General features: G+C 41.3%; 1 protein-coding gene and 1 pseudogene across 1 annotated transcript; one reads left to right on the top strand and one right to left on the bottom strand.

Annotated features, from left to right (window-relative positions):
- Positions 1-14,221: 14,221 nt before the first annotated feature.
- Positions 14,222-27,161, bottom strand: IL26 (interleukin 26). Its single transcript, XM_045789948.2, has 5 exons — positions 26,991-27,161; positions 26,849-26,905; positions 26,542-26,676; positions 14,587-14,652; positions 14,222-14,498 (listed from the first exon to the last, which is right to left on the bottom strand). Exons 1-5 carry the CDS (start codon positions 27,159-27,161, stop codon positions 14,412-14,414), a joined length of 516 nt encoding a protein of 171 aa, XP_045645904.2. The 3' UTR covers positions 14,222-14,411.
- LOC123787330 (U4 spliceosomal RNA) lies at positions 18,746-18,877 on the top strand (annotated as a pseudogene).
- Positions 27,162-27,568: the final 407 nt, after the last annotated feature.

Raw genomic sequence — 27,568 nt, 5'->3', positions numbered from 1 at the left:
GTGTCTGGCATTAATAACTATTTGTTGGATGGATGGATGACTGGATGGATGTTTGTAGAAGTGTGTATGGTGAATGTCTATTGAAGACCAAGAGGACAGCCATAGATCACTTTTGCAGGAAAGTTAGCTATAAGTGGAAAAAAAATGATAGGGCTGTGGCTTGAGGTAGACAGCATGGGGCAAGGTTTCTTTTTGTAAGAAGAGAGCTTTCTACATAATCACATGCTAAGGAAAGAGATCCAGAAAGATAGTTTGAAGTGTGAACTGCACACCCTTTTCCTAATGTAATGTAACTGGAAAAACAAATTGACTTCTATTATTTAAGAAACAGAGCAAATCAGTTTTAACCCTTATTTTGTTTTCTTTGAGTGACATCTAGAGTTAGATCAGAAGAACTAAATCTTTTCTAGCTCTGCCTCATCTCAAGATATCATTTGTGTGGATCAATGTTTCTCAAATTATTTTCTATGAAACAAAGACACAAACTGTTACTGAGTGATAAAGCTAACATATTCTTGGATCAAACAACTTCTGGAAACAGGTGAAACAAAGTTAAGGAGTTGTTTTAATATAGAACCCCTCCAAGTCTTTAATATTCCATTGTAAGATAGAATTCCTCAGATAGAAAATATAGTTTGCATCATTTTCCCAAACTTGCTAAATAAGAAAACACTTTTGTAAGTTAAAAAAAATATGTACATTAACATGTTGAGGAAATGCTAATACTCCATGGAACAGAGTGAGAAATACTGGTCTCTGTCACATTTGCTCTTTTCTTGGTAGCAAGGAACACCTTTGTGTTTAATGCTGTTAGGTCCAAAGGATCTGTACTATTACGGTGGCCACATATTCTTCATTTGGTGTCAACTTTAGTTACTTGGTCCCAAAGTCCCTCTAAGCATTTTAGAACTTTTCAGAATTTGTTTTCAAGTTTTGATTCAGAAAACACATTCACTATGACATACATAGAAAAACAGTTTGGTCAATCAAGACAATGTAGTTTTCAAGAAATTCCTTCTGCTGTTTGTTATAATTCATCAGATAACCTGAGAGAAACTAATGTACAAAAGGCAGCTCAGAGAAGTGTAAAGTCTTTGGGTTATGGTTTTAGTCCATTTCATAATAATATATGATCTTATTGAAAGTATTCAAGCCTCCGTTTCTATATCCACAAAAACACAAAATCAGTAATACCTTTGCTGTCTACTTGTCATTGGAAGGATCCTTCAAGCCTGTACAAAAATGGTAACTCATCAGTGAGCCTTTTCCTGACGATACTCTTTTAGAAGAACCAACCTTCCCCTTGTCTCCATCCCTGATCCCCTTCCCACCTTGATTGTTCTTAACATTTATCATCATCTGACATACTCTATTTTTACTTTTTTTGCAGCAAGAATATCTAACATGAGATTTACCCCCAAACATTGAAGTGTACAATATAGTTCGTAAACTATAGGCACACTGTTATACAGCAGATCTCTAGAATTTATTCACCTTGTATAACTGAAACTATATGCTCAGGACAGCAACTTCCCATTTCCTCCCTTCCTTCAGCCCCTGGCAACCACCATTCTACTTCCTGCTACTATAAATTTGACTATTTTAGATATCTCATGTAGGTGGAATCATGCAGTATTTGTCCTTCTGTGACTGGCTTATTTCACTTAACATAATGTCCTCCAAATTCACCCATGTTGTTGCATATGGCAGAATTTTCTTCTATATCATGGCTGAATAATGTTCCATTGTATGGATATACCACATTTTCTTAATGCATTCATCTGTTGATGGACATTCAGATTGTTTCCATATCTTGGCTATCATGAACAATGCAGCAATGAACACAGGAGTGCTGTCTCTCTGAGATCCTGATTTAAGTTCTTTTGGAGATATACGCAGAAATGGGAAATCCTGCATCATATGGTAGTCAGATTTATCATTTTCTGAGGAGCTTCCATATTATTTTCCATAGCAGCTGCACATTTTGCATTTCCACCAATAGGATGCAAAGCTTCCAATTTCTCCACATCCTCCCCAGCACTTGCGATCTTTTGGTTTTTTGATAATAACCATCCTCGCAGTTGTGAGGTGATATCTGATTGTGGTTTGGATTTGCATTTTCCTGATGGTTGAGCTGATGCTGAGCACCGTTTCATGTACTTATTGGCCATTTGTATGTCTTCTTTGGAAAAATATCTACTCAACTTCTTTGCCAATTTTTAAAGTGGATTATTTGGGTTTTTTTGTTACTGAGTTGTGTGAATTCTTTATGTATTTTGGATATTAACCCCTTAACATATATGTTCTTTGCAAATATTTTCTCCCATTCTATAAGTTACCTCTATATTTACTTCTTTGTTTATTGTTTGTATTCCCCCAACCAGAATGGTATTTTCACCTGTTTAACTTGTAAAACAGATTGACATATAACAAATAAAACAAATCAATCTTCAGTGGAATTAAAAAAAAGCAATGTAGTCATATTTATATAAACCCTTGGAAAGTGACATTAGAATAAATCGGCAGAATTGGAAATAATATCAGTAAAATCAGGTACATATGAAAGTTCAATAAATATTTATAACCAATTGTTGATAACATCAGGAAATTAATTGGTAGAAAATAGTCACTGTGGGCTAAGGTAGCCACAAAAGACTTTGTAGATCAGAGAGGATCATGAAGAAAACGTAGAATTTGGCTGGAAATGGAAGGGTCAAGAGGGCATAGCAGGTAGACAAAGCAGAATATACAAGATCCTAAAAGCAGAAAAAGCTTGTCTTATATGGGGGAATTTTTTGAAAAATGGACCAATCTCAAGGGAATCATACATGTCAAGGAATTGTGGGTGATGGATTTGTAAACTCCTTCAGTCACCTATTCAACAAATGCTTATTGAACACCTACTGCGTGCTGAACTTAGCATTAGGACTGGTGAGAGGAGAGGGCTTGATGATGGACTCTGAATGTGAGGCTAACAATTCAGAAAATGCTCCTGCTATGCCATGGGGTATTCTTAGGATTAACAAAATACTGTACTCAGAGTGCTCTGTAAGCCACTATACCCCCTGGTGAGATACATCTGTATCGTCACCCAGGTGCAGATTGATCTGATGAAAGCCTCATGTTAGATCATGTGTCTAACCAGGTGGCCACGAACAATATATTTCTGAAGATTACCCAGTGCATCAGAATTTAGAAAGCATCATCGTGGGGAAAGTCGAGAAGCTATAAAACAGATTAGATACCATCAGGAGAAACAGACCTGTTTTGTACTTTAAGAACAGAAACTGCTAGAAATAAATGACAGTCTTTCCCAGATTTCCCAGATTGGACCTGAAACATTCTTCTATTACTTCATTTGGAAGTTGCTGAGTGGAGAACCACAAGTGACTTAAGGAAATAGATAGCTGTCCAAAAGATCCACCATCTACTCGAAAAATATAGACAAAGCAAACCTATGGCATGTCGCTATGTCCTTCAGTCATTCTGCCCAAATGGACCAGTTTAACAGTTTAACAGCAAGAATCATTTTCCATAAAACATCTTTTATTATGAGGATTATTACTTTTATCCTCAGAGAACTGACCACGTCTCTTTTCATTCTGATGAACTTGTCAAAACCTTTGCCCCATGTAATAAATAATGCCTCGTTCATTCATTCCTGACTTTTTGAGCCCCTACTATGTTCTAGGCTCTCATTAGATGTTGGCAGGTACAAAGACTAACAAGGCATAATCCCTACTCTTTTTATCTCATTGTGTTTGGGGGGGGTGTTGTTGTTTATAATCCCCGCTCTTACTGAGCTCTTGGTGGGGTAAGAGAGCTGGACAAGGGAGTCAAAAGTCACAATATGGTGTGTTAAGTGACACAGCGTAAGTATCCTGGCAGCAAGAAGAATCCAGAGGAGGAATCTAACTAGTCCAGGGATGGAGGTAAAAATGAGAAGGGCCAGCAATGAGTAGATAGGTAGAGTCCTAAACTATCTGGACAAGACCTCTGTTCTTGTGGAGATTGTCAGGAATGAATCTGGACAGAAGGGACCCTTGAGCTGAGACCCGAATGAAAGGAGCCAGCTGTGCAGACACCCGGAGGAGAGTACTCCAGGGAGAGGAGGGAGCAAGAAGGGTCCCAGACAGTGACCTTGAATGCTTCAAAAATAGGTCAGTCAAGAGATGAGGTCAGTGAGAAAGTCCAGGAAATTCACATAGGACCTTCTAGGCCAGATGATACAATTTGTTCCAAATGCTGGGGAAGTCACCGAAAGGTATCACACAGGAAGGCATATGTTTTGGCTTACGCTTTTTAAGTTCTCTCTGAAGGCTATGACAAGGCTGGATTTGGGTGCAGGAGATGAGTGGAGACAATGATACCAGTCAGATGGGGGGCTTTTGCAGATGCCAGTGACATGGGCCAGGGTGACTAATGGGGGATTTGGGGTATGTTAGGGAGGTAAAACTAAAAGGACATGCTGATGAATTTGGTTGGGGTATGAGGAGAGAGGCCAACGATGACCCTAGATTGTGGGCTTTAGCAATAGAGTCGGTAATGATTTGTCATATCATAATAAGAACTCATGCTTTATAGTTTTTATTATGTGCCAGTCGTGGCTCTAGCTATATTACATATATTACCTCATTTAATCCTCACAAACAACACTCAGAGTAGATACTATTTCCATCATCCCTACTGTACAGATGAGGGAAGGGCAGGATAGAGAGATGAAGCTCCCTCAGCCGTTAAATTCCAGCCAACATTTGAATGCAGGCGCTGCTGGCTGCAGAGTTTGTGTGCCTAATGATGATGTCATTCTGTCTGGTACTTCCAGGCTGCTGAAGACTAAAGGATGAACTGATACTAGAAGTGGAAACAAAATTTTTGCTTTTGACATTCTGTTTGAGATGCCTTACATGGAAATGTCAAGTACACAGCTGGATGTGTGAGTATGGAATTCAGGGGATAGGTCAGCCTGGAGACATCGATGGAGTCCTCAGCACACAGACAGTATTTCAAGCGATGGGGTGGAATTGGCTGTATCTCATAGCAATCTCTAACAAGGATTAGCAGAGGCCCAAAGCCAAGTCCTGGGTCCTCCAATTTGTCATTTTCAGATAGAAACTCACTGAGGGCCTGAGAAGCAGTATCCAAGTGAGGTGGAAAGAATGCCAGGGGAGTGTGGATTTCCAGAATCTAGGAGATTCAAGTGTTAGTTTGATTATCAGCTAGGCTCTGACCTCATGGTGGCAACGTGGCTGCTGTAGTTCAGCCTATATCCTTTCAAGCTTAAGGCTCATAAAGAAGAGAGAGACTCTCCCCCCACCCCCAAGCCCAGGGAGAGAATCCTGGAATTCACTCTGACTGGACCTTCTTGGATCATGGGCTTATTCCAGACTTCTCTATCAATCACTGTGACTAGGGAGCCCTAATACATGGATGAAAAGCTGGGACTCCATCATCCACTATCGCCTGTACTTTGCATGACATCCTCACCAGAACTTCAAAATCACCATGGCTAGAAAGTACTACAGGGACCTGATTTCTACGAAGAGAATAATACCTTCTCACCAGTGCCGAAGAGTCAAAAGATTACCTTACTCTGCAAAAGCTGCTGGCACTCGTGCCTGTCCATATCAAGCCCCAAATCTGCCTTCTCTGTCTAAGCTACTCTAAGCGTGATCTGAACAGCGCAGGACTCGATCATACATGATATGGGTAAATGGAAAGTAGAAAATCACCAGAGCCTCATTTCAGATAAACTGCTTTGGAAACACAGTTCTGTTTAAAAGAAATGCAACCACATGGTTGGGAAGCCATTTCACCCACTCTCTTGCTGAGGTTCCTATCTTGTCAGAGAGGGTAAGGTTAGGAATCAGCCATGGTTAGGATTTCCAGCTTTCTCGGCAACAGGGCTACTTTGGCTCTTTGCCCTTATCTCTGAATACACCATTCACTCACTCATTTATTCACTCAACGCAGTGTATTGAGCACCTACTTGGATAAGGCACTGGTTAGGTACTGGGGACACAACAGTAAAAGAATCATACAAAAATCCCTCCTGTCGTGAAACTTAAATTCTAGTAGAGGGAGGCGGGCAACACTAAATAGAAATAATATGGAAGTCATTTGTAGAGTATGTTAAAGGTGATACATACTATGGAGAGGGGGAAAAGGGGATGTGAAGTGCTGTGCTAGGAGGTGTGCAATTTTAAAGAGGATGGCCACTTCTCTTAGACACTTTTTTCAATGCCAGCTATCCTTATTAGTGAAGAATTTTTCCAACCAGTGATGCAGGAAGACATTTAATGCAAGGGGAGAAGTGGGGTTCCAGGGGACATCAATGTACCATCCCTGGTCCTCAAAGGCTGCTGAGAGTACATGGACCAGAGTTCCTTCTTGAGAAAGTGGAACAAGCATGATTCATCCTAAATCACCTGGGATACAGGTTGTCTAGTTTTGAAGGATGGGGAGCAGAAGGACTTGGAGGAAGCTTTGGATAGGATCTGGATAGGCAAATGGGGTCTCCTTCCCCCTGAAGGATTCTCAGTCCCTATCTCTACTTCCCACAGCAGATGCAAGCACCCGAGTTTAGAGTTGGGCTTCTCCCTCTCCCTGGAACACCCAGATCAGCAGGCAGCTGGGGTACAGCAGCCCCCCGGTCTCGCCTGGGGGCATGGGGAGAAGCCCATGTTGTTGTTGACTTTGGATGGGTGTAAGAAAGCACAACGTATTACCCAGGGCATGCTTCTCCCTATTAAATTATTTGAAATGTTAAAATCAATTACAGTGTACCATTTATAGTTAGACTTGGATAAGATTTCAAACTTATTTTTAAATAAATGGCCCACAGGATGTTTTGAGGTACATATCTCACAAAAAGAAAATGTAAATGGAGTATACTTATGAAAAGATGCTCAATCTGGTAAGTTGTCAGGGAAATGCAAACTATAACAGTGTGCTGCTGTTTGCAACCATCAGGCTGGCAAAAATGGAAAAATATTGACAATACCCAGTGCTAGCAAGAATTTGGGGGAAATTAACACTATAAGAATTATAAGAAATAATTTGGCAATATTTAGCATATCTTGTGACCCTGCAATCCTGCTTCTAGAAAGCATTCCTATAAAAATAAAAACATAGGATAAACATACAAGAACACTCATTACAGCCTGTTATGTATGGACTAAAAACCAAAATAGCAAACTGGAATGGCTGAATAAGTTATTCTGTACTCATTCTATAGAATATTCTATAGTTATTAAAATGAATACCTTTCCAAATTATATATATATATATATATATATATACACACACACACACACACACACACACACACATACACAAACATACATGACCATGATGTGTTGAGTGGAAAAAGTTGAAGGGTACAATAAACAATGTGATACTTAATTTGTGATTCTTAAAAAAGGAAAGATATATATTTTTCATTGTTGTTGTTGACAAAAATAGAAAAAAAAAAAGGCAAAACCTCACAAACCACCATCATTGGCTCACCGGGAAGGTGGAGGTAGAGAGGCAGAGAAAGATGATGATTTTCTTTATATGCCTTGCTAGATATTATTTCAATTCTACAACAACATACAGTATTTTTATAATTTTTTAAAACTGTTACAAAGTATAAAAGAGAAAAGCAAGGGAATGATTGTGAGAAAACATGTCCCAAGAACCCAACAGGGATTCTTTAAGAACAGTTGGGAAAGCTTTTGGAAGAGAATAAGTCTCAGATACTGAAAGCACCCAAAACCATGCCACTGGAAAACAGGTGGGGAAATGTGAAGCCGTGTTGCCAGGAAAAGAGATTACGTGGAAAGAGATGATGAAGCTCAAGTGGAAACAGGAGGAAATGATTGCTGTTTGCAAGTGTTTCGTATGTGGGTATGTCACCCAATGTCCATTTTCCCCCACCCTCTCACAGGACAGAACGCTCGATTTTTAGCTGGCTGCCTGGCTGCCCCAAATGCAGACGGCATTTTCCACCTCCCTTGGAGTTGGGTGTGACTCTGTAAGTTTTGGCCCTCATCTGTTCACACACAGGCTGCATGTAACGTCCAGACTGAACCTTTAAAAGGAAGGGGCAGAGCCTCCTCTTCCCCAACATATCACCTAAGTTGGTGCCTGGGTGGCTCGGTCAGTTAAGCGTCTGCCTTTGGCTCAGGTCATGATCCCAGGGTCCTGGGATTGAGTTCCGCACTGGGCTCTCTGCTCAGCGGGGACCCTGCTTCTCCTTCTGGGCTCTCTCACTCTCTCTCTCTTACTCTCAAATAAAATCTTTAAAAAAAAAAACAAAACCTCCTAAGTAATCCACCTGTACCATGGAAGATGGGACAGAAGTACTGGAAATGGCAAATTTGGGAACTAGGAAAATAGATGAAAAGTTTTAAGAGGATTTCAGACCAATCTAAACACGTTGCTAATAGGCAGGATTGTTTAGAGATAGAGGGGGCTTTTCCAGGGAAGTATTTTGTCTTTCTTAAGTTCAAGCGCTCAAGCACATACTAGATGAGAACACTGTTATAAAGAAGGTTTTGGTATAAGATGCAAAATTGGACAATGTGGCCTGATGGGTCCTTTCAAATGATGAGATTCTGTACTCCTATGAAGTCCAAATTTCAAAGCATTTCTGTGTTTGGCCGAAAAGCGATGCTAGAAGCTCATTACAACGCATTTTTCTGAGTCCTCATTTACTACAAGTCAGTAGAAAATGTAAAGCCCAGAGTCATCCTAGACTACTTCCTCAGTACTGATCCCCCCTCAACAATTGATCTCCAAGTTCTATCCATTTTACCTCCTACATATCTCCCAAGCCATTTCCTCTCCTCCAGCCTCGCTGTCATTGTTTTTTCCCCAATGTTTCATTCCAAAAATAATTCCAGAATGACTGTTCTGTGACAAGCACCATGTTAAGCATGGGGACGCAACGCTGAATAAGACTCAGTCTGTGCCTTCAAAAAAGAAATAAGCAAGCAAACAAAAGTTATAATCTGATGTGCTAAATGCTACTCTGAAAATATGCTGCGCAAAGGGGCACAGCCTGGGAGTGGGGACTCAGAGGAGGGAATCAAGCAACGAAGGCTTGCTGGAAGAAGGGACATCTGAGCTGAGTCTTAAAGGATAAATCACCTCAGACTTCACCTCCTCAGTGCAGCATGTCCTGCCCTCCACCCCACTGCACTTCGTGTATTTCTCCATTTTGCTTTTATTTCCTCATGTGATTACCTTCTTACCTATCTCCCTTCCTAGGTCCTAACTTGCCAGAGAAACTGAGTTTTATTTATCCTTATTACCTCAGCCATGACCGTGTGACAAGCAGAGAGTATGCATTCAATCAGCGCTCATGGAATTGATTGGTTTTCATCGTAGTTAAATAACTCACAGCCCCGGTGAAGGACGCCGTTCTTGTGAATTCTTCTGATGGGTAGTAATTCACAGCACATTCCACGTCTGCTTTTGAGATCCTCTGCTCAGCCTGACTGCGCTTTCACTTTTTGTTCCTACCACCGTGTGTACATCTGAGCGCTCCAGAAGCCTCCCTAAGAGGAATTACAGTGGCTTTCCTCCCTGGGAAGCTGCATCCCCCAGGGCATCCACCAGAGCTCCCTGGGCGGACACCGCTCTCCCAGGAGGCTGCGGAAAGCAAGGCGGGCGCCATACTGCTATCCCAGCATCCTCTGCCGAGAGCCTCAGTCATAAGCCCCGCGGAATGACTGACTGGGTCCGTGTGCTTTCGTACCTCTCTCTCTGGAAACAATGACAGAAACTCTGAAACCAGTTTGAAACCTGAACGTCGTGGCTTGACTTTTTCTACGCTGGTATCTGTGGGCAGGTTGAAATGATCAAGTTCTAATTTCTAAGTTGGACCAGAATGAGGCAGTGGAAATTCATTATAATGCAGTGTTTCCCAATGTGTAAGACACATTCCACCTGGGGTTTGCAAGATGATTCTACATGGTATGCAAATGAACATATTGTAGTTAAGAATGTATCTGTTTAAGGGGCACCTGGGTGGCTCCAGCGGTTAAGCGTCTGCCTGCGGCTTGGGTCATGATCCCGGGGTCCTGGGATTGGGCCCCGCACCTGGGCTCCCTGCTCAGCGGGGAGTGGGCTTCTCCCTCTGCCTCTGCCCCTCGCCTTGCTCGCACTCACTCTCTCTCAAATAAATAGGTAAAAAAAAAAAATTTAATGTATCTTTAAGTTTAGCAACCTATTTTAAGAGTAAATTTATTTACAGCTACACCTTTTATTGGGGGCAGGTAAAAAAGTAAGTTGATTTAAATCCATTGTTATGCAAATAATAGTATAGGTACTCATAGAGGACTCAAGTTGAGAAGCACTGTTATATTTCTCAAGATTCACACTGACCAGTAAAAATTAAGGCCGGAGATATGCCAGAGCCAGAAGAAAACTTGGAGGCTGTCTAATTCAATTCAATACTTCATTCACTGAATATTCATTCAACAAATATTTATTGGGCACTTGCTATGTGTTAGGGTCTGGGTAGAACTGCAGTGAATCAGAGAGAGTCTAGTGAGAGAAGCAGATATACAGAGGAATTGTGATTATGATAGGTTCTGTGAAGAAGTAAAGCATGAATGAAACCATTAACAGCTGAATAATATTTGAATGAAATCTTAAAGGATCAGAAGAAATTAACCAGGCCACCTGGGGCTTGGGGGTGGTACTGGAGGCAGGTGGCAGGAAGAGAAGAGGGTGTGTGAGACCCAGAGGGAGCAGTGGAACTAGAGTAAGGGACAATCTCAGTTCCTCATTATGCAGACATTGGTACAGATCGCCTGTGGTAGTTAATTTCAGTCAGGATCAATCCAGAAATGGAGGCCCAAGAGGCAAAGTGACCTGGCATTGGCCGCACATCCTAACAGCAGTGGGACCAAGACCTTAGTCCAGTCTTTCCTGGGTCCATACATTTACCACGTGCTTAGGTAGAGTCCTGTATCTGGGTCCCGTTCTGGGTGCTGGGAATCCTCCAGGGGACAAAACAGAGCCTATATTCTGATATGGTGGAGACAGCCTATAAACAAGTCAATACAAGTGTGTCAATGGGAGAGAAGTGGTTTAGATCAGTGATGAGGGGTGAGGGGATGGCTTAGGAGGGGGTTGATATTTCCTATGGGTGACCTTCTGATGATATAGGCAGAGGCCTGAAGGAAGTTGGGACTAGTTGGGTCTCTTAACCTCACTGAGGGCTCTACCCACCACTCCACGCTGCTCACTGGTATTCAGGCTCCTTCTGTTCTACCCCTGCTAAGAGCAGATGTAACTCCTTTAGCTCTAATCATATGCTGGCGTATATATTTTCATAGGAAATTTAGTCTCCCAGGTATGATCCAGGAAGGATCTATCGGAAGAAATCTCCACCTATAAATGCTAAATGGCTTTAGGGTTCACAGAGCACCTTGTGGGTGTTTGGGGGGTAGTGGCCATTTCCCAAATTATAACCATCTCTGGTTCTGATAAAGTCCAGAGTAAGAACTGTAAACTGAAGAGAAGTCTTCATCCAGAACTCAGTGACCCCACCAAACACTTTTTCTCACTGTGCATAAGGACACCAGCTTCTCTCTTCTTAGCTGCCTTTTCAATATACCAGTCTTTACTCAAACACACTAAAACCACACTTTTTCCTTGGTACTTAAAAAGTCTGTGAATAGGCACTACCATGTGGATATTTGTTTCTTACTGGGTGATGACCATCACATTCCTAGAGTGCTTCTGACTGAGTTTAGCACCCTTTGACTGTTCTGGGCAAACCAGAGATTTTGGGAAATAAACACACAAAAACATTGAATTCATTCACCAAAAATACTGGGGGGCACACGTGAAATTTTATCCCTAAGGACCTAAAATTTGCTGACCAGCAAATGAATATTTCACAGCCCCTCCTGTGACTGAAGTCCCTAAGTAATGCGGCAGCTTAGGAATGGTTTGCAGCCCAGACTGGAGACCTGGGCTCTGTGGAAGTGCAGCATAGTCAAACTGAACCATGAAGGCTTCTCTAGAAGACACAGGTGCCCTAAAAGTGAGACAATAAGCCACGGGTACACCACCTTCTCTCAAGTCCATGGCAAAACCAGGGTGTATATTCCTGATCCCCAGGATCCCAGCTCTTCCAAATGTTCCCCAAGAAAGTAGGGTGCCCAGGGGCGCCTGGGTGGCTCAGTCAGTTAAGCATCTGACTCTTTTTTTTTGGTTCAGGTCATGATCTCAGTGTTGTGAGATCAAGCCCTGAGTCAGGCTCCATGCTCAGCAGAGAGTGTGCTTGAGATTCTCTCTCTCCCCCTCTGCCCCGCCCCCTGCTCACACCTGTGTGCTCTCTCTCTCTCTCCAATAAATAAATAAATCTTAAAAAGAAAGAAAGAAAGAGAGAGAGAGAAAGAAAAGAAAGAAAGAAAGAAAGAAAGAAAGAAAGAAAGAAAGAAAGAAAGAAAAGAAGGAAGAAAGGGGGTGCCCAATACAGAACCATAACTAAATACAGAGAACAAATTGATGGTTCCTAGAGGAGAGGGGTTGGGGGCTGGGCAAAATGGGTGAAGGGAAGTAGAAGGTACAGGTTTCCAGTTATGAAATGAGTAAGCCATGGGAATGAAAGGTACAACATAGGGAATAGAGTCAATGGTATTGTTATAGTGTGTGGTGATACAGATGGTAGCTACACTTGTGACGAGCATAGCATAAAGTATAGGCTTGTCAAATCACCTGAAACTAAGGTAACATTGTGTGTCAACTACACTTCAATATAAACAAATACACAAAGTAGGCTTCCCATAACTGATAACCTAGGAGCTGCACTGGGAAGCCCTAGTCAATAGTATGAGATGAAGAGAGTGCTCCAGTCTCCCGCTCGCCATTCCCCTCTGCTCTCCACACCTCTCCTTCCCTGTGGATTCGTCTAATAATGGAGTCCCGAATACAGATAAAACATGGGACCACAGGGTGTTGATGGGGAAGGCAGAGAGGACAAGGAGCAGGGAACAAAGAAGTAATTTTGGAATATGAGATAATCCAAGAGAGGGTATCCGTAGGGAATAGGATAATCACCGTATGATTGAGAAGAAGAAATGGATGGTGGGAAAGCAATAAAGAAGAGGTGCCAGGGGTGCCTGGTTGGCTCAGTCGGTTAAGCGTCTGCCTTCAGCTCAGGTCATCCTGGGGATGACCTGGGATCGAACCCCAATCCTGAGGATCCTGGGATCGAACCCCGAATAGAGCCCTGCACTGGGTTTCCTGCACAGCGGGGAGTCTGCTTCTCTCTCTTCCTCTCCCTACTGCTCGCGTTCTCTCTCTCATGCTCTGTCTCAAATAAATAAAATCTTTAAAACATTTTTTCTAATTAAATTAAATTTAAATTTCATTAAATTAAAAAAAAGAAGAGGTGCCAAAATCCACACAGGCCTGGAGGAAGCCCTGCCTATTCATATCACAAAACACCGAATCATGATGCTGTCTGTGTGCCGCGGGGGCACGAGGAATGATTTGCAGAAGCGAACTGGCCATCACATACACTGCTCTCTTCAATGGCCCATGCCTTGCACACCATGGTTGAGAAGCCGAGTCCACGTAATGCAAAAACAAAGGTCAGGCCATGTTATTCATTTAACTGAAGGGCTGGCTGGGCAAGGAAGGCTTTTAAGCACTGACAGGTTTCCTGTAGGAGGAATCTGAGCGGCACTGAGGCTTTGATTTGGCCCTTATCGACTTTCCTAACTACACAGCCGCTGGAAAGAGCGTTATCAAGCTCCACATCATCTCAGCTTGGTAACTTGTGGTCTTTGTGGCTTGAGTTATCTGTCAGAGGCCTTCCTGGTAAACGATTCCAAGCAGTTCATTTACATGTCTGTCCTATGTGATCTGATCTGGTTGTCACCCATGGTACTCGATGAAATTCTAGCATGCTTTCATAGAAAGGACATCCAGGAGAAAGAAACACAGTTTATTTAATTAAAATAAAAATCTGTTAGGAGCTAAGTTCATACCAGGCATAATTAATAATCATCAAATCCTTAAGTAGGTAATAATCATATATATAGCATCTATGTAAGTCACAATAACATTATAACGTATCCCAGAAAGCTGTCATTTTCCCTCTACCAATATTACGTGAGTTAATTCTGATTATACAGCTTTAAATTAAATTTATACAATGTACTTAGGAATAATAAAACATGTTCAGGATGAAAGTATTCTTTGAAAATAAAGAAAATGTACATATTAGTGACAATTTACAAATCTCCAGAACTTTATTATGTGAAATTTTCATCGTCTATTCTGCATCATCTAACTTGTACAAAAACTTTTTTAAAGAAATAGATTCTTACAAATGTATTTCTGGTGGTTTGCATTATATTTCAAAATAACAGTTCAATCCATGTACTTGGCTCCTTAAGTTACTGGATGCTTTCCAGGAATTGTTTAATCCAAGAAAGAAGAATATCCAGTTCACGGATGGCTTTGTAGATTCCTTTGTTTCCAATCTGCAGATAAACGAGAGAGAGAGAAAAGCAGAAATTTCTCACATTTTAAGAAACAGAGTATTCAAAAACAATGACTTGAAATACTTACCCCATAAAATGTTCTTTTCATCCTGGTGATAGCTTTCATCTCTCTAGCTGAGGAAGCACAGGAAATCTAATAAATCAACAGAAAACACAGATTATATTATTGGAAACGCTTCTAATAATTCTTTTCCATCCATTCAATAAACATTTATTGAGCAGGTATGTCCTGGGCATAGGTGTGCACTGGCAGGTAAATAATAGCTGGTTTCTGTCATCACAGAGCTTACAGTTTCACAGGAGAAGCAGGTAATCCATTTAAAAACAAAAAGTTACAAATTACGAACTACAATGAAATCAGTGTTTGTATTGCCAAGGGCTCTGAGATAGTGATTTACGGGAATGACCTACTTTCAACGGGGTGGTCAGAGAAGGCTCTTTAGAAGAATGACATTTAAATTCAGATCTGAAAAATGAGAAGGAACCAGTTGTATGAGGAAGTGAAGAAAGGAAAGAGGGTGTCAGGGAGGATGCTCAGGAGAGAATAACTCAGGTAGAGGGGACTGCGTGCAAACGCCCTGAGGCAGAAAGATTTAGTGCTTCCTAGAAACTAAAAGAACAACAGCATGGCTAGGGCAATCCAAGCAGGGACATGTAGGAAACATGGAAGATGTGGGAACCGACAAGAAAAAATTCCCTTTTTGAAAAATCACCCTATCTGCTCTGTGTATTGCATAGTGCAATATTCAGGTGTTCATTGCCAGGAGAAGGGACCAGGAAACTAGTTTCTACAAAAGGAGAAAGAGCAGGTCAGCATTTTGAGAAGATGGCCAGTAGCCAGGCCAGGAGAAACTGCCAGTCTGCTTTATGGAGGTGAATTTCCAGTCCCTATCTGAGCACAGAAATTGCTTAGAAATCAAGTGGGAGGACATTAACTTTGTCCTCTATTCACCCACACATTTCCATAGGGTTCAATAGAGAAAATGGAAGAAAAAGGTGAAAATGTCTAATTTATCTCTTTAGTTTTTACTCATAGAAGCTTAGTGCTGGAATAGACCAAGGATATTGTACAGGCCAGTTTTCTCCATTTACAGAAAAGGAAGCCAAGGCCTAAGTGCTTAAATCGCTTGCAGAAAGTGTCACGGGAGGTCCTATCTTAGTGATAAAATAGGGCCGAGCACATGAACAAAGATAATAATTAAAACTCATGAAATGGAAGCAGCTAAATGACAACATTTATTGAAACCATCAAAACATGGCCAACATCAACCAGCAGGTCCCTCGAGGCCAGAACATTAGGAGGAGGAGGGCGAGAAGAATGGGCAGCATGCAGGCTCCTTTCCTTATCAAGAGGAGATAACTGAGATGATTTGACAGCTATATCCCGAATGCTGTTACGGGGTGTGAAGGTGGTAATGGTGTCACAACTGCCCAAATGGGGACTCTGCTTTCAGGTCAGACCCTGCGTAGGAAGGAAGAGATCCTTCTTGTCAAGGGGGCTTCCCTGATTAAGCACAGAAGAGCTGCAGACACAGAATGTTCTGGTAAAGGTCTGGTTTGCAGGATTTGCAAGCATCGCATTGGACTGCCCTGTGATAAGAGCCCTGAATTAAGAAGAGGACATTTCAACCCAGACCAGATCCAGGGAGGCCGAAACAATGCGTGACAGACCCAGGACAGTGGTAGCCAAGGTCAGAAAGCACAGTCAGAAAGAATCCATTCATTCATTAAGCAAATGTTGATGAAGTGCCTATTGTGTCAGGCTTTAGTGCTAGACTCTAAAGACATGATGACGAACACAGAGAGTCAGTAAACAGGAGTTGTGGACAGGAAAATCAACGAAATACCAGATCAATATTAGAAGGTAAAAATTCAGCAGGTCCAGGAGCTCTCTTCCTTATCCCAATTCCCCTTCAGGTGAAGACAAAAATACTGAGGAGATTGTTAGGGGAAAACAGTAACAGTCAAAACGTATCAGGCTAGATGATGGAGCAGGCACTAATCCGAAGGCTTTGATTATATTCTCGGACTCGGGCCTCCCAACAATCCTATAAGGTAGGTGCTATTGTTATCCTCATTTGACAGATTAGGAAAATGAACACAGAAGTTAACATTCTGCCTATGTTCACATAGTAAGTGGAAGAGCTGAGATCTGAACCCAAACATTCAGACTCCAAAGTCTGTACTTAGAACCACTCTGTTATACTGAAAACAACAAACAAACAATAACAACCAGCATAACTTGGAAAAGATAATCCAATTAAGCCAGTCTCTTGTCGATAACATTCAAAATCCAGCTCCAAAGAGAAATTAGCTCCAAGATCTCTGCTCTGCATTACAGAAGGGGAATGCTGGAGGTGGCTTTAAAGGGCCTAGCTGATTGGCAGAGAGACAGAGACAGAGATTTCAACTTGAAAATGGATGATGTGATAATAAACAGTAGAAATCCCGTGGTTGGGGTTTGTGTGTGTGTGTGTGTGTGTTCCTTTGTTCATTTGTTTTTCTACAAAAGGATATTCTAGAAATAACCAAGTCTAGGTCCAGCCAAGATAGTTGCTATGGAAAGAATTTAGAGAAGTCTTCCCATTATTTTATAGAGAGTTTGATTAGATGCTGATTCCTTCTAACCTGAAATCATCTAATATAAACATAGTTGGTCCAAATCTTGCAACTGGATGAAAGAGAACTTCACTAAGAGAATCAACACTTGCCCAACTCCAAGGCACTATCTCCAAGTTCTTAGACGCAGGGGATCAACTACAAAGCCCAGACGCGAGTCACATGGCACAGCGTCAAGCATGCGTGTGCTAGGATTTAAAGATTCAACACCGAAAGTCAGAAGCCAAAGAAACCAACCAAATTCTGGATATGACAGAAGTTAAATATCATTAAGGCATTCCTGCTGACTATGTCTCTGCCCAGAGAACTCCGACCTACAGTGCATCCCACACCAGGGTGGGAAGGACAAGAAAGGCATCACTCCATCAAAGAGCAAGAAGAGTAGAAAAGGAGAAAACGAGGTTTGTCAAAATAACAACCACCACCACCACCGCCGCCACCACAACAGCCACAGCGAAACACTTACAGGTGCTGGCGTTGCCCCTAGGGCTGTGCTGGTGTATGGGATGTTTCCGGTGCTCTGAGTTCCATTCACTGCACATGACCTCCTACTACAGATCCTATGCAGAAGGTTCTCATTTTCCTCACTCTTGTACACATGTCTACACACCCAGGAGGACAGCCAGGTTTTACAGTCGCAATTCAGATGGCTTGCCTTGGAAAGAGAAATTTCTAAGGGAATGATTTCCTTTACCTTCTACTTCAGTGCACAGTTGCATTTGCTGAAAGCAACACACAACATGGGGTCAGCCGTTTTACTGCAGGCACAGCCACAGGGTTTGACGAACTGGACCAAAGCAGATCTGATCTGGACTCCAGGCCATTTGTCAGTAGGACTAGAATAACTAGGGCTCAAAGAAAAGTGTGAGATAGTCATGGAATAAATAACACCAGGCAACACTCTCAAGTATATTTGAGAGAGAGAGAGAGAGAGCAAGAGTGGGAGGGGAGGGGCAGACGGAGACGGGAGAGAGAAACTCCAGCGGGGCTCGATTTCTGGACCCTGAGACCACAACCTGAGCTGAAACCAAGATTCGGCTGCTTCACTGGCTGAGCCACCCAGGCGTCCCAATTAATGTAATTTTTTTAAGTAGCCTGCAAGATAAAAATGGCCTTGGGGCACAAGTGATGGCTCACAATCTACTGAGAGAGACAGTAATGCAGATACTATGTGACAAACACTGTGATTTTTAAGAAAATATACAGTTGCTCTAAGACAGCAGACGCAGCCTGACCGTGAGATCCGAGAAAGCTTCCAGAAGAAGAAAACCAATTAGTTGCACCTCGAAGGGTGCATAAGATAAAGTGGCAGGAGCAGGGAGCAGGGACGAGTAGGCAGAGGAAGCTCGGTGCTCCAGACTGAAGCGAGCAGAGAGGATTTGGACACCCTTCAGGTCGCAGCTAAAATGGCCAGAGTTGATGACGTGCGGTCTGGCCCCTAGCCTCCAGCCCGGCTCCGGCTCCTCCCGCCGCCTGCTTCCTACACAGCGCCCAGCAGAGGCTGAGACGGGCTGAAACTGGCTGGAAGCTTGTTCAAGGAGTTCTAAGGACAGAGACTTTATCTATCACTTTCTGTTGTTGCAGCCTCTGGACTAGTGCTCAGCAGTAGCTTTGCGCAGAGGCAGTATCGTAGCCAATGAGGTTTATCCGAGGCGCGATTGTGGCTCATCGGGATAGTGTCCAGAAAGTTCTAGACGCTCAGTAGATGTCCGTTGAATGAATGAATCAATGAATGCAATGCAAGCACCAGCTTACGGCTTCAGGGTTCACAAAGCCTATGGTCTAATAACAGAATGATCATGTCCTGGGCATTCATGAGCATTTTGATTTGTTAAAAACAATTGGGCAAACAGATACACTCCGTAATTTTGTGACCCCAATCTCCTCGTGTTTTGAATAATCATACAAATTTGTACTGTGTATGACCACTAAGCACAAATGGAGAATTCGTCTCCACTGATAATTCTGAGGAAATGAAAAACGTGCATCAAGGATTAGACAGCTACCCGCAGCATAGCCCTGCGGAGAACTAACCGCTCCTAGTGTATTCTCAAAAGAACAACCTCAAATTCTTTCTACGAAGAGTTCTATTGCGTTACATCTATCACAAGCACATACAGCATTTTCACAACCTCAGGAAGAGTATAGAACCATACATAAAATCTTATATTGGCCTCAGCATATAACTTCAGACTGGATCGTACCATCTCTTTTTGTTTTTTGATTTGTCTTTTTTTTGGGGGGGGGGTTGTTTTTAGTTGACCTTAATGGTTAACAGTTAACATAGTCCCTACTCTGGCCATGGTCTTGGTTTCCTGAAACATTCTTTCCCTCAGAATGCAAATGATAGAAAAGGGATTCCATTAAATATTAAATTAATTTAACTTTGTTGTATGATAGCAAATGTAGAGTTTTAAGCAAATTTTATTAATTAACTTTTTGCAGTTTTTTTTTTAAAGATTTTATTTATTTATTTATTTGACAGAGAGAGACACAGCGAGAGAGGGAACACCAGCAGGGGGAGTGGGGAGAGGGAGAAGCAGGCTTCCCGCTGAGCAGGGAGCCCAATGTGGGGGTCGATCCCAGAACACTGGGATCATGACTTGAGCCAAAGACAGACGCTTAACAACTAAGCCACCCAGACGCCCCTATTTTTTGCAGTTTTTTATATGAGGTCTTACAAATACTATCTCAGGTGCATTTAAAATAGCAGTTGAGAAAAGTATATCAGTATAGCCCATTTTGAAAAAATTAAATGTCATTTTGGCAAAAGTATGGGCTCTAAGACATCAACACAACACTACTAAGACCAGAAAGGCTAGTAGGAAACCTAGAAAGGAAATTTTTTAATTAGTGTAAGAAAGCATAATTAAATTTGTGTCCAAAAAGCTTGCATGAAAGGAGGGAAAATGACTAACGTATTAGCCAAATTCATAATCAGACATTTAATTTTAAAAAACAAATGACAGGTAGCCAATTCCTGAATAAATATATATCTGAAGAGCTCACAAAACATTGTCCTATGTCTGTAGTCTCCACAACTAACAGAATCATCTGACCTAGATTTGTGTATATAATCTCACTTATCTACAATAATCCTAGACCCTCATTCAACATTTCTTCATGTTCCAGTCATAGAAAAAAACTAGAAAGAGTTTCCATACCTTAAATACAAAAAGATACTAGGGTAGTATAACTTTATTGCAGATTTTTAAAAATTCTCAGTGTAACTGTTTATCAGAATGAGTCCATGAATGGAGGTTAACTGGACTAATTGTGGTGAGCATTTCACAATTGATACAAATACCGAATCATTATGTTGCACATCTGAAACTAAAAAAACCAAAAAAAAATGTTATACATCAACTATATATCAATAAAAAAGAGAATAAGTCCATGTAATTTAGCATATGGAAGGATAGAGTTGTGCCTCATAATTTTGATAGAGAAGTTATATATCACTAACCAAGGAGTGAATCTGTCAACATGAACCCTATAAAGGTTGCTTTCTGACCAAAATAAAATCAAATTAGAAATCATTATCAAAAAGGCGTCTAGAACAATCCCCAAATATACACTGAATGATAACCTTCCAAATAACCGATGGATCAAAGAAGAAATCAAAAAGGAAATTAGAAAGTATTTCAAAGTGAATGAAAATAAAGCACAACATAGCAAAGACTGTGGGATGTAGCTAACGTTGTACCAAAAGGGAAATTTATTTATAACACTGAATTCCTACACTGAAAGGATAAAAAAAAACACAAAACCCTCAAACTGATAACCTCATCTTCCCCTTAAGAAAACACTGAAAGATCTTGAGTTAATGACCCAAGCTTTCACCATAAGAAACCAGAAAGGAAAGAGTAGGTTAAACTCAAATATAACAGAAGAAAGGAATAATAAAGTTCAGAATGGAAATCACGGAAATCAAAACAGAAGATAATAGAGGAAATCAGTTAAACTAAAAATGGTTTCTTGAGAAATCAATAAAATTGATGAATTTCAATAAAATTTCAGAAAAAAAGGGTGAAGACAAAAAATACCAATATTCAGAATGAGAGAACTGACATCATCCTATGCTATACAAAACATTAAAAAGATAGTGAGGAAATAGCATAGATAATTTGGTGGCTAAGATTGGTAGATTTGATGAAATGAATATAATCATTGAAAAACACAAGCTATCAAAGCTCACTCAAGGAGAAATTGATAACCTGAATAGCCTTATGTCTATTAAAAAATAGAATATTTAACTTAAAATCTTCCCATAAAGGAAACTCTAGGCAAAAATGGCTTCACTGGACCATTGGCTTCAAAAAGGACCTTCAAAGGACCAATTCTATGCAAATCTTTCCAGAAAACTGAAGAGGAGAGAATACTTTCCAACTTACTTAATGAGACTAACGTTATACTAATTCCAAAAATGAGACAAAGATATTACAAGTCAAGAAAACTACACACTAATGTCCCTCATAAATGTAGATGCAAAAATTGTTAACAAAATTTTAGCAAATTGAACCTAACAATACATGCTAGGGATAACACATTATTACCAGATAGAGTACATCCCAGAAATCCAAAGGTGGCTTAACTTTGAGAATCAATCAATGTAATTTGTATCAACTGCCTAAGAAATAAAAATCACATGATCATCCCAAAGGTTGCAAAAAGGCATTGACCTAAATGTGAAACCTAAAACTAGAAAAATCCTAGTTGAAAACATAGTAAAAATTCTTTGTGACCCTGTGTTAAATAAAGATTTCTTAAATATGGCACAAAAGGTATGATTCATTGAAGAAAAAATTGATAAATTGGGCATCATCAAAGTGTAAAATGTTGGGGCACCTGGGTGACTTAGTTGGTTAAGTATCTGCCTTTGGCTCAGGTCATGATTCCAGGGTCTGGGATCAAGCCCCAAGTCAGGCTCCCTGCTTCTCCTTTCCCCTCTGCTCCAATCCCCACCCCCCCTCATGCTCACTCCCTCTCTCTCTCTTGCTGTCTCTCAAATAAATAAAAATAAAACCTTTTTAAAAAATGTAAAATGTCTTCTCTTCAAAAGACACTTCTAAAATAATGAGAAGATGTCATAGACCAGGAGAAAATATTTGCAAATTATATATCTGATCGAAGATTTATGCATGCAGAATATATTTTAAAGCACACATACTCAAAACTCAGTAAGAAAATTAACCTAATTTTTTTTTCCCACGGGCAAAATATCCGAACAGACACTTCACCAAAGAAGATGTATTGTTGGTAAACAGGCAAATCAAGAGATGCTCAACCTCAGTAACGGGGAGATTCAAAGTGAAAACACAAGGCAACAGCACTACCCCCCAAACTACCCTGGCTGCCATATGTAAACATGGACCACACCAAGTGAGAACAAGGATACGGAGTAATGAACTCTCACACACTCCTGGTGAAGATGTAAAATGGTACAACTGCTTTAGAAAACAATTTGGCCATCTGACAAAACGTACACCTAACCTATAGTCCAACTATTCCATTCCCAGAGATCCTTGCCTGAGAGAAATGAAAATACCTGTCCAAAGACTTGCACATGAGTATTCGTAAGAGCTTTACTTGTGAGAGCCAAAAACTGGGAAAAAATAACCAACAGTAGGTGAATAGATAAATTGTTGTATATCATTACAATGGAATACTACTTGGCAATAAAAAAGGAACAAATTTTTGAAGCACTCAATAACATGAGTGGATCTCAAAATAATTATGCTGGATGGAAAAAAACAGACATAAAAAAGCATAACACATACACCATTTACATTAAATTCTAGGACATGCAAACAAATCTATAGTGATAAAAGGCAGATCAGTGGTTCCCTGGGGACAGAGGGACGGGGGCAGAGAGGGAGGGGATCACAAAGGGGCACAAAGAAACTTTGGAGACTGATGGATATGCTCATTATCTTAATTGTGGTGATGGCTTCAGAAGTGTATACATATGTCAAAACTACCAAATTATACACTTTAAATATGTTCAGTTGTGTGTCAACTATATCTCAATACTTCTAACAAATGCATCATTAATATTAAACATACACAAAATATATATGGAAAATGTACATACTAGTCTTATGATTACACTGAAGCATGGAACTCTGAAACTTTTAGCAGATCTAAAGCAACTTACTTACCTTCCTCCAAGCTTCCTCCTTCTATACTGTTCATGAACAACCCCCCCTTCCACTCAGCCCCCCAAGTAAGAACCTTTGCCTCATCCCAGACTCTACTCTCTTCCTCAGACTCTCCTCGCCCTTCCGTATGACACCAGCGTGCCACCTCTTTACTCCAGGCACATTATTGCAAGGCTCTTCTCATTGTTTTTTTCTCCCTCGAGCCTCACCCCCCACTTACACCCCTCTACCTTCACCAAAGAGGTCTTTTGGAAACATAGAGAATTTGATCATGCCATGCCCTTCGATGGCTTTACATTCTCTTCAGGATATAGTCCTTATCCTTGGCCAGTGTTATCACGCCTTTCTTAACCAGGCCCTTACCGGCATCTCCTGGCTAGAATCTAACCAACCAGCCTCCTTTTCCCATTCCCCACGCCCCTTCACATTCCCACTCAATTACTTGCAGCTTTCTGAATATGGTGTGTTGTTTCATACCATCAAGCCTTTATTCGAGCATCTCCCCTGCCATTCCTGCCCCTCCAGAGAGCAGGGACCAAATCATACGGACCTTTCTCACTCAGTACAGACCTGGAAAATACAGAAGCAGGCCCCCCTGCCGTAAGCCAGCTTGCAAAAAGTGGATTTACAAAACTGACTCGTTTCTTTTAACCATTTCGTTTCAGGTGATGGGGTTTTTTGTCTGTCTTCACAACACCATTTTCAGGAAAGTTCGATTTTGTCTGTTTCACTTCCCTTCTTATTCATGAGAAGAATATATTCGTAAGAAGAAATCATTCACTGACAAGAGCGGATGCTCAGTAAATTTATATTAAACAGATACCAGCTTCTGTTATCAGAAATACAAAATTATGATTGGCCAAAAGAGGCAAGCACCTCTTTCCCTAAAGCAATGTCTGAGAAGGTTTTCCAAAGCTCAGCTTCATCCTCTGGTTTTCTTTTTCAGTTTCACAGAAGTGTTTGCTTTAGTCTCGGGGCATAAACGCCACAGTTTGTGAGACAAATTAACGGAGCTAGCAGTGGTTGGCCTCAGGTGGGAGAAAGTAAGAAGCCCCAAAGAGGCGGTGTTTGGGGAGGCTGATTGGATGTGTGCTCGTATGTGGCCACAAGGGGGTGCCAGCCACTTTGCTAAGCAGCCAACCCTGCAGAGAGGCGCCCCGGGGCTCCCATCAGCTGTGTGGCCAACGTCCCTGAAAGAGACATCTCTATGGACAGAAGCGTCTTCAAAAAGCTTCTCCAAAAACAAACCAAGGCAAACCAGAGTCCCTAGATAGTCGTATGTTTTCTAAATTTTTCTTCTAGAACACTGCTTGGTTTTGCTTATAGCTATCATTGTGTGTTCTCTAGCTATTTGAGCCGAGGAAACCAAATTGATGGGAAAATAGACATGGCCTCGGGGGTGTCCAGATACACGCTACAGAATCAGGCAAGGATTTCTTCTAGTGCCTCACTATCGTTAACAACTTCATTTGAAATAACGTTAAATTACATCGATGACTAATGCAGTGAGTAGCACCTACACAGAGGAACCAGGGTTAAAACAAAAAAATGGAGAGAAACAGAACGCATTTAAAAAACAAAACAAAAACAAACAAATAAAAGCAGGATGAAAAGGATTCCTGTCACCAGACGCTGAAATTCAGGGAGCCGCTGGCTTTTTCCTTTAGACTCACTCTAGGCTATAGTGACTGCCTTACATGGCATTGTTTCCCCTATATCCAGTCCTCCGAAGGACATTCTCCTCCTCTTCAGTCTTTCAGCTGTGAAAATGCTCTACTGGGAGTAATTATAACTTAATCAGTTGGGGGGGAATGAAATATAAAATTATATGATAATTCAGATTAAATTTAAGAGACTATTTATACTATTCACTGTCTTAATAAGATGACTTCATAGGTCAAGTATAGAAAAAGCCAAAGATAAGTGAGGTTCTTTCCCCTGGTTTAGGTAAGGGAACTGGCCCGGAGCATTCTCGCTCTTCTGCAGAGGTACTGGTTTGTCCTTCTTCTCATTGCACTTGTTTGAATGGAATAGGAGAGTTTATGAAACACCATGCAACCCAAGTCTCAAACAAGGACATAGGTTAAACACGAACTAACCAAAGAAAAGGAGAAGGCAAATTCATTGAGCTCTTTACCTAACTGACCAGCTCACCCCCATAAACTGCGTCTGTGCTACGGTCTGCAACTTGAGATCTGGAGCACTTTTGTGGACCACGAGGAAAAGACATCTTAGCTCTTAAAGACATAAAAATCCACCTCCAACCGCCCAGCGTTTAAGTCTCACTGACCATAACACCCCAGAGTAGAGAGCTTGTTTCCACCTGGCAAGCCAAGGACCGCCATAATCATCACTGCTCCACGGGCGCACTTCCTGCAAGGTGCAGTCGCAAGAGGCTGGGAAAGCATCCTTGGCACCCGAACAGGATCACAGAAAGGATTCAGCACTCCCCACAGAGGCAAGTCAACTACTGTGGCACGCATCCTGGCTTGTTTGTTTCGCTTTGTTTTGTTTCATTTTTCTGCACTGGTTTTTAGAACTGTGGGTGTTTATAGAGAAATACGGTCACTTTTACCTTCCCCAAGAATTCCCCATTGCTCATGGTGACCATAGGGCAGCAACATGTAATTTAAGTGCCAAAGAAGACATACTGCCCTTTTTAAAAGTTTTGACTGAGACTATGCCTTAAAAGGGAATCACTATAAACAAATTAGATAATTAAAAAAAAGGAATCTAAAAGCCCTCACCAATATGAGAAAAGAAAGAAAGAAAGAAAGAAAGAAAGAAAGAAAGAAAGAAAGAAAGAAAGAAAGAAAAAAGAAAAAGAAAGATAGGAAGGAAGGAAGGAAGGAAGGAAGGAAGGAAGGAAGGAAGGAAGGAAGAGTGAGCCTAGAATAGTGTCTAGCAACCTTAAGAAATATTTATAAAATAAGTGAATGAATCTTGGGAATCATATATACAGGGAATGACAAGTAAATAAACACTGAAGATCATTTCGTGTTATTTTAGATCTTCAATACGTCCGAGGTGCCACTCAGTAAGAAATAATAAACAAGTGGCATTACGAGTTACACGTGCTTATTCAGTGCTGGTTCGCTGACGATAAACTGTCCATTTGGACCACAAGGCAACGATCAGAAAGCCCTTCCTACTTACCCTTCGGTGCGGGGACGGCTTCCTACGTGCCGGTTTCTAGGCAGGGTTCTAGGCTCAGACTCACCGTATTTGCTGTGCATACTTACGCAGCGGTTCATCTGCTGCCTAAGGCTGTGAAGCTCTTCCACAAAATGTATTTCCCTGCAGACTTGCGCCTGAAGTTGGCCGAAAACATCTTCCATGAAGAAGGACAGAAGCTGTTCTTGGAATCTGCAGTTTTTCTATAAATGACACATAGGAAATTGCCTGAAGTAAAGCACGAATAGCTTTTGTAAAATGTCGCTGAAATACCCGCCTGATTATTACTTAATGGCCATCTGGAAAAGTTAAAATGCGGGGGAGAAAGCATCAAACAAGTAGAAAAATGACAAAGACAAAAACCCTCTGGCTTACCATAAATAGCTTTTTTGTTTTCTTTTTTAATAATCGTATATTTTTTATGTGGTCTTCCTACAATCAAACAAAGAGAAATAAGCTTCATCCAGAATGACAAATGTCCTTTCAGCCATCATTTTAAGCAGAGCCCAATACTTACTGGAATTGTTGCTTTGAGCCACGCTGCCTTGACGTACAGTGTGTCAACAGCTTGGAACAGTGTTCCCCTTGGGTAACAACCTTTCACGGAGGAAGATGGCTTGGGCTTGGCGATGGCAAGAAACAGAGCAGCAAACAGCAACCCAGACCTCCAAATGCAGTTCACCTGCATTTCCCTCCACCCCACTCTGGGCTCATGTCACTGGCGGCAGCCAGAGAGTTTCTTGTGCTGGTGAGATGATCGGGTAACCTACTTACTTGAGCTCTGAAGGCCACCTCTCCAATGAGATGCTGTGGTTGATAACTTACAGTGTATACAGAGGAAGATCACTTTGGTTGTTCTATTTTTTTAGAGCTTGCTTCATAACCAAAACAACTTTGACCACACCATCTGTGGCGTTAAGAAAGAGCTCAAGTTTACTGGTAAGGTGGGGGCCCCCTTTGGAAGAAAAAAAGTCAGAATTTCAGTTGCCTGTCATAACAGATTCATTATTTTTAAAAGTCATGCCAAGCCAGTAAAAGATCTCCAGGAGGCTGTGTGATTTGTTTTTAATTCCTGTATGGAAATAAAAACCTCCT

Source organism: Ursus americanus, chromosome 17 (genome assembly GCF_024610735.1).
Source record: "Ursus americanus isolate L20-20 chromosome 17, mUrsAme1.1.p, whole genome shotgun sequence".
Taxonomy (NCBI): Eukaryota; Metazoa; Chordata; class Mammalia; order Carnivora; family Ursidae; genus Ursus; species Ursus americanus.
Note: the sequence above shows the minus strand (reverse complement) of the source record. Positions and strands in the feature narration are given on the sequence as shown.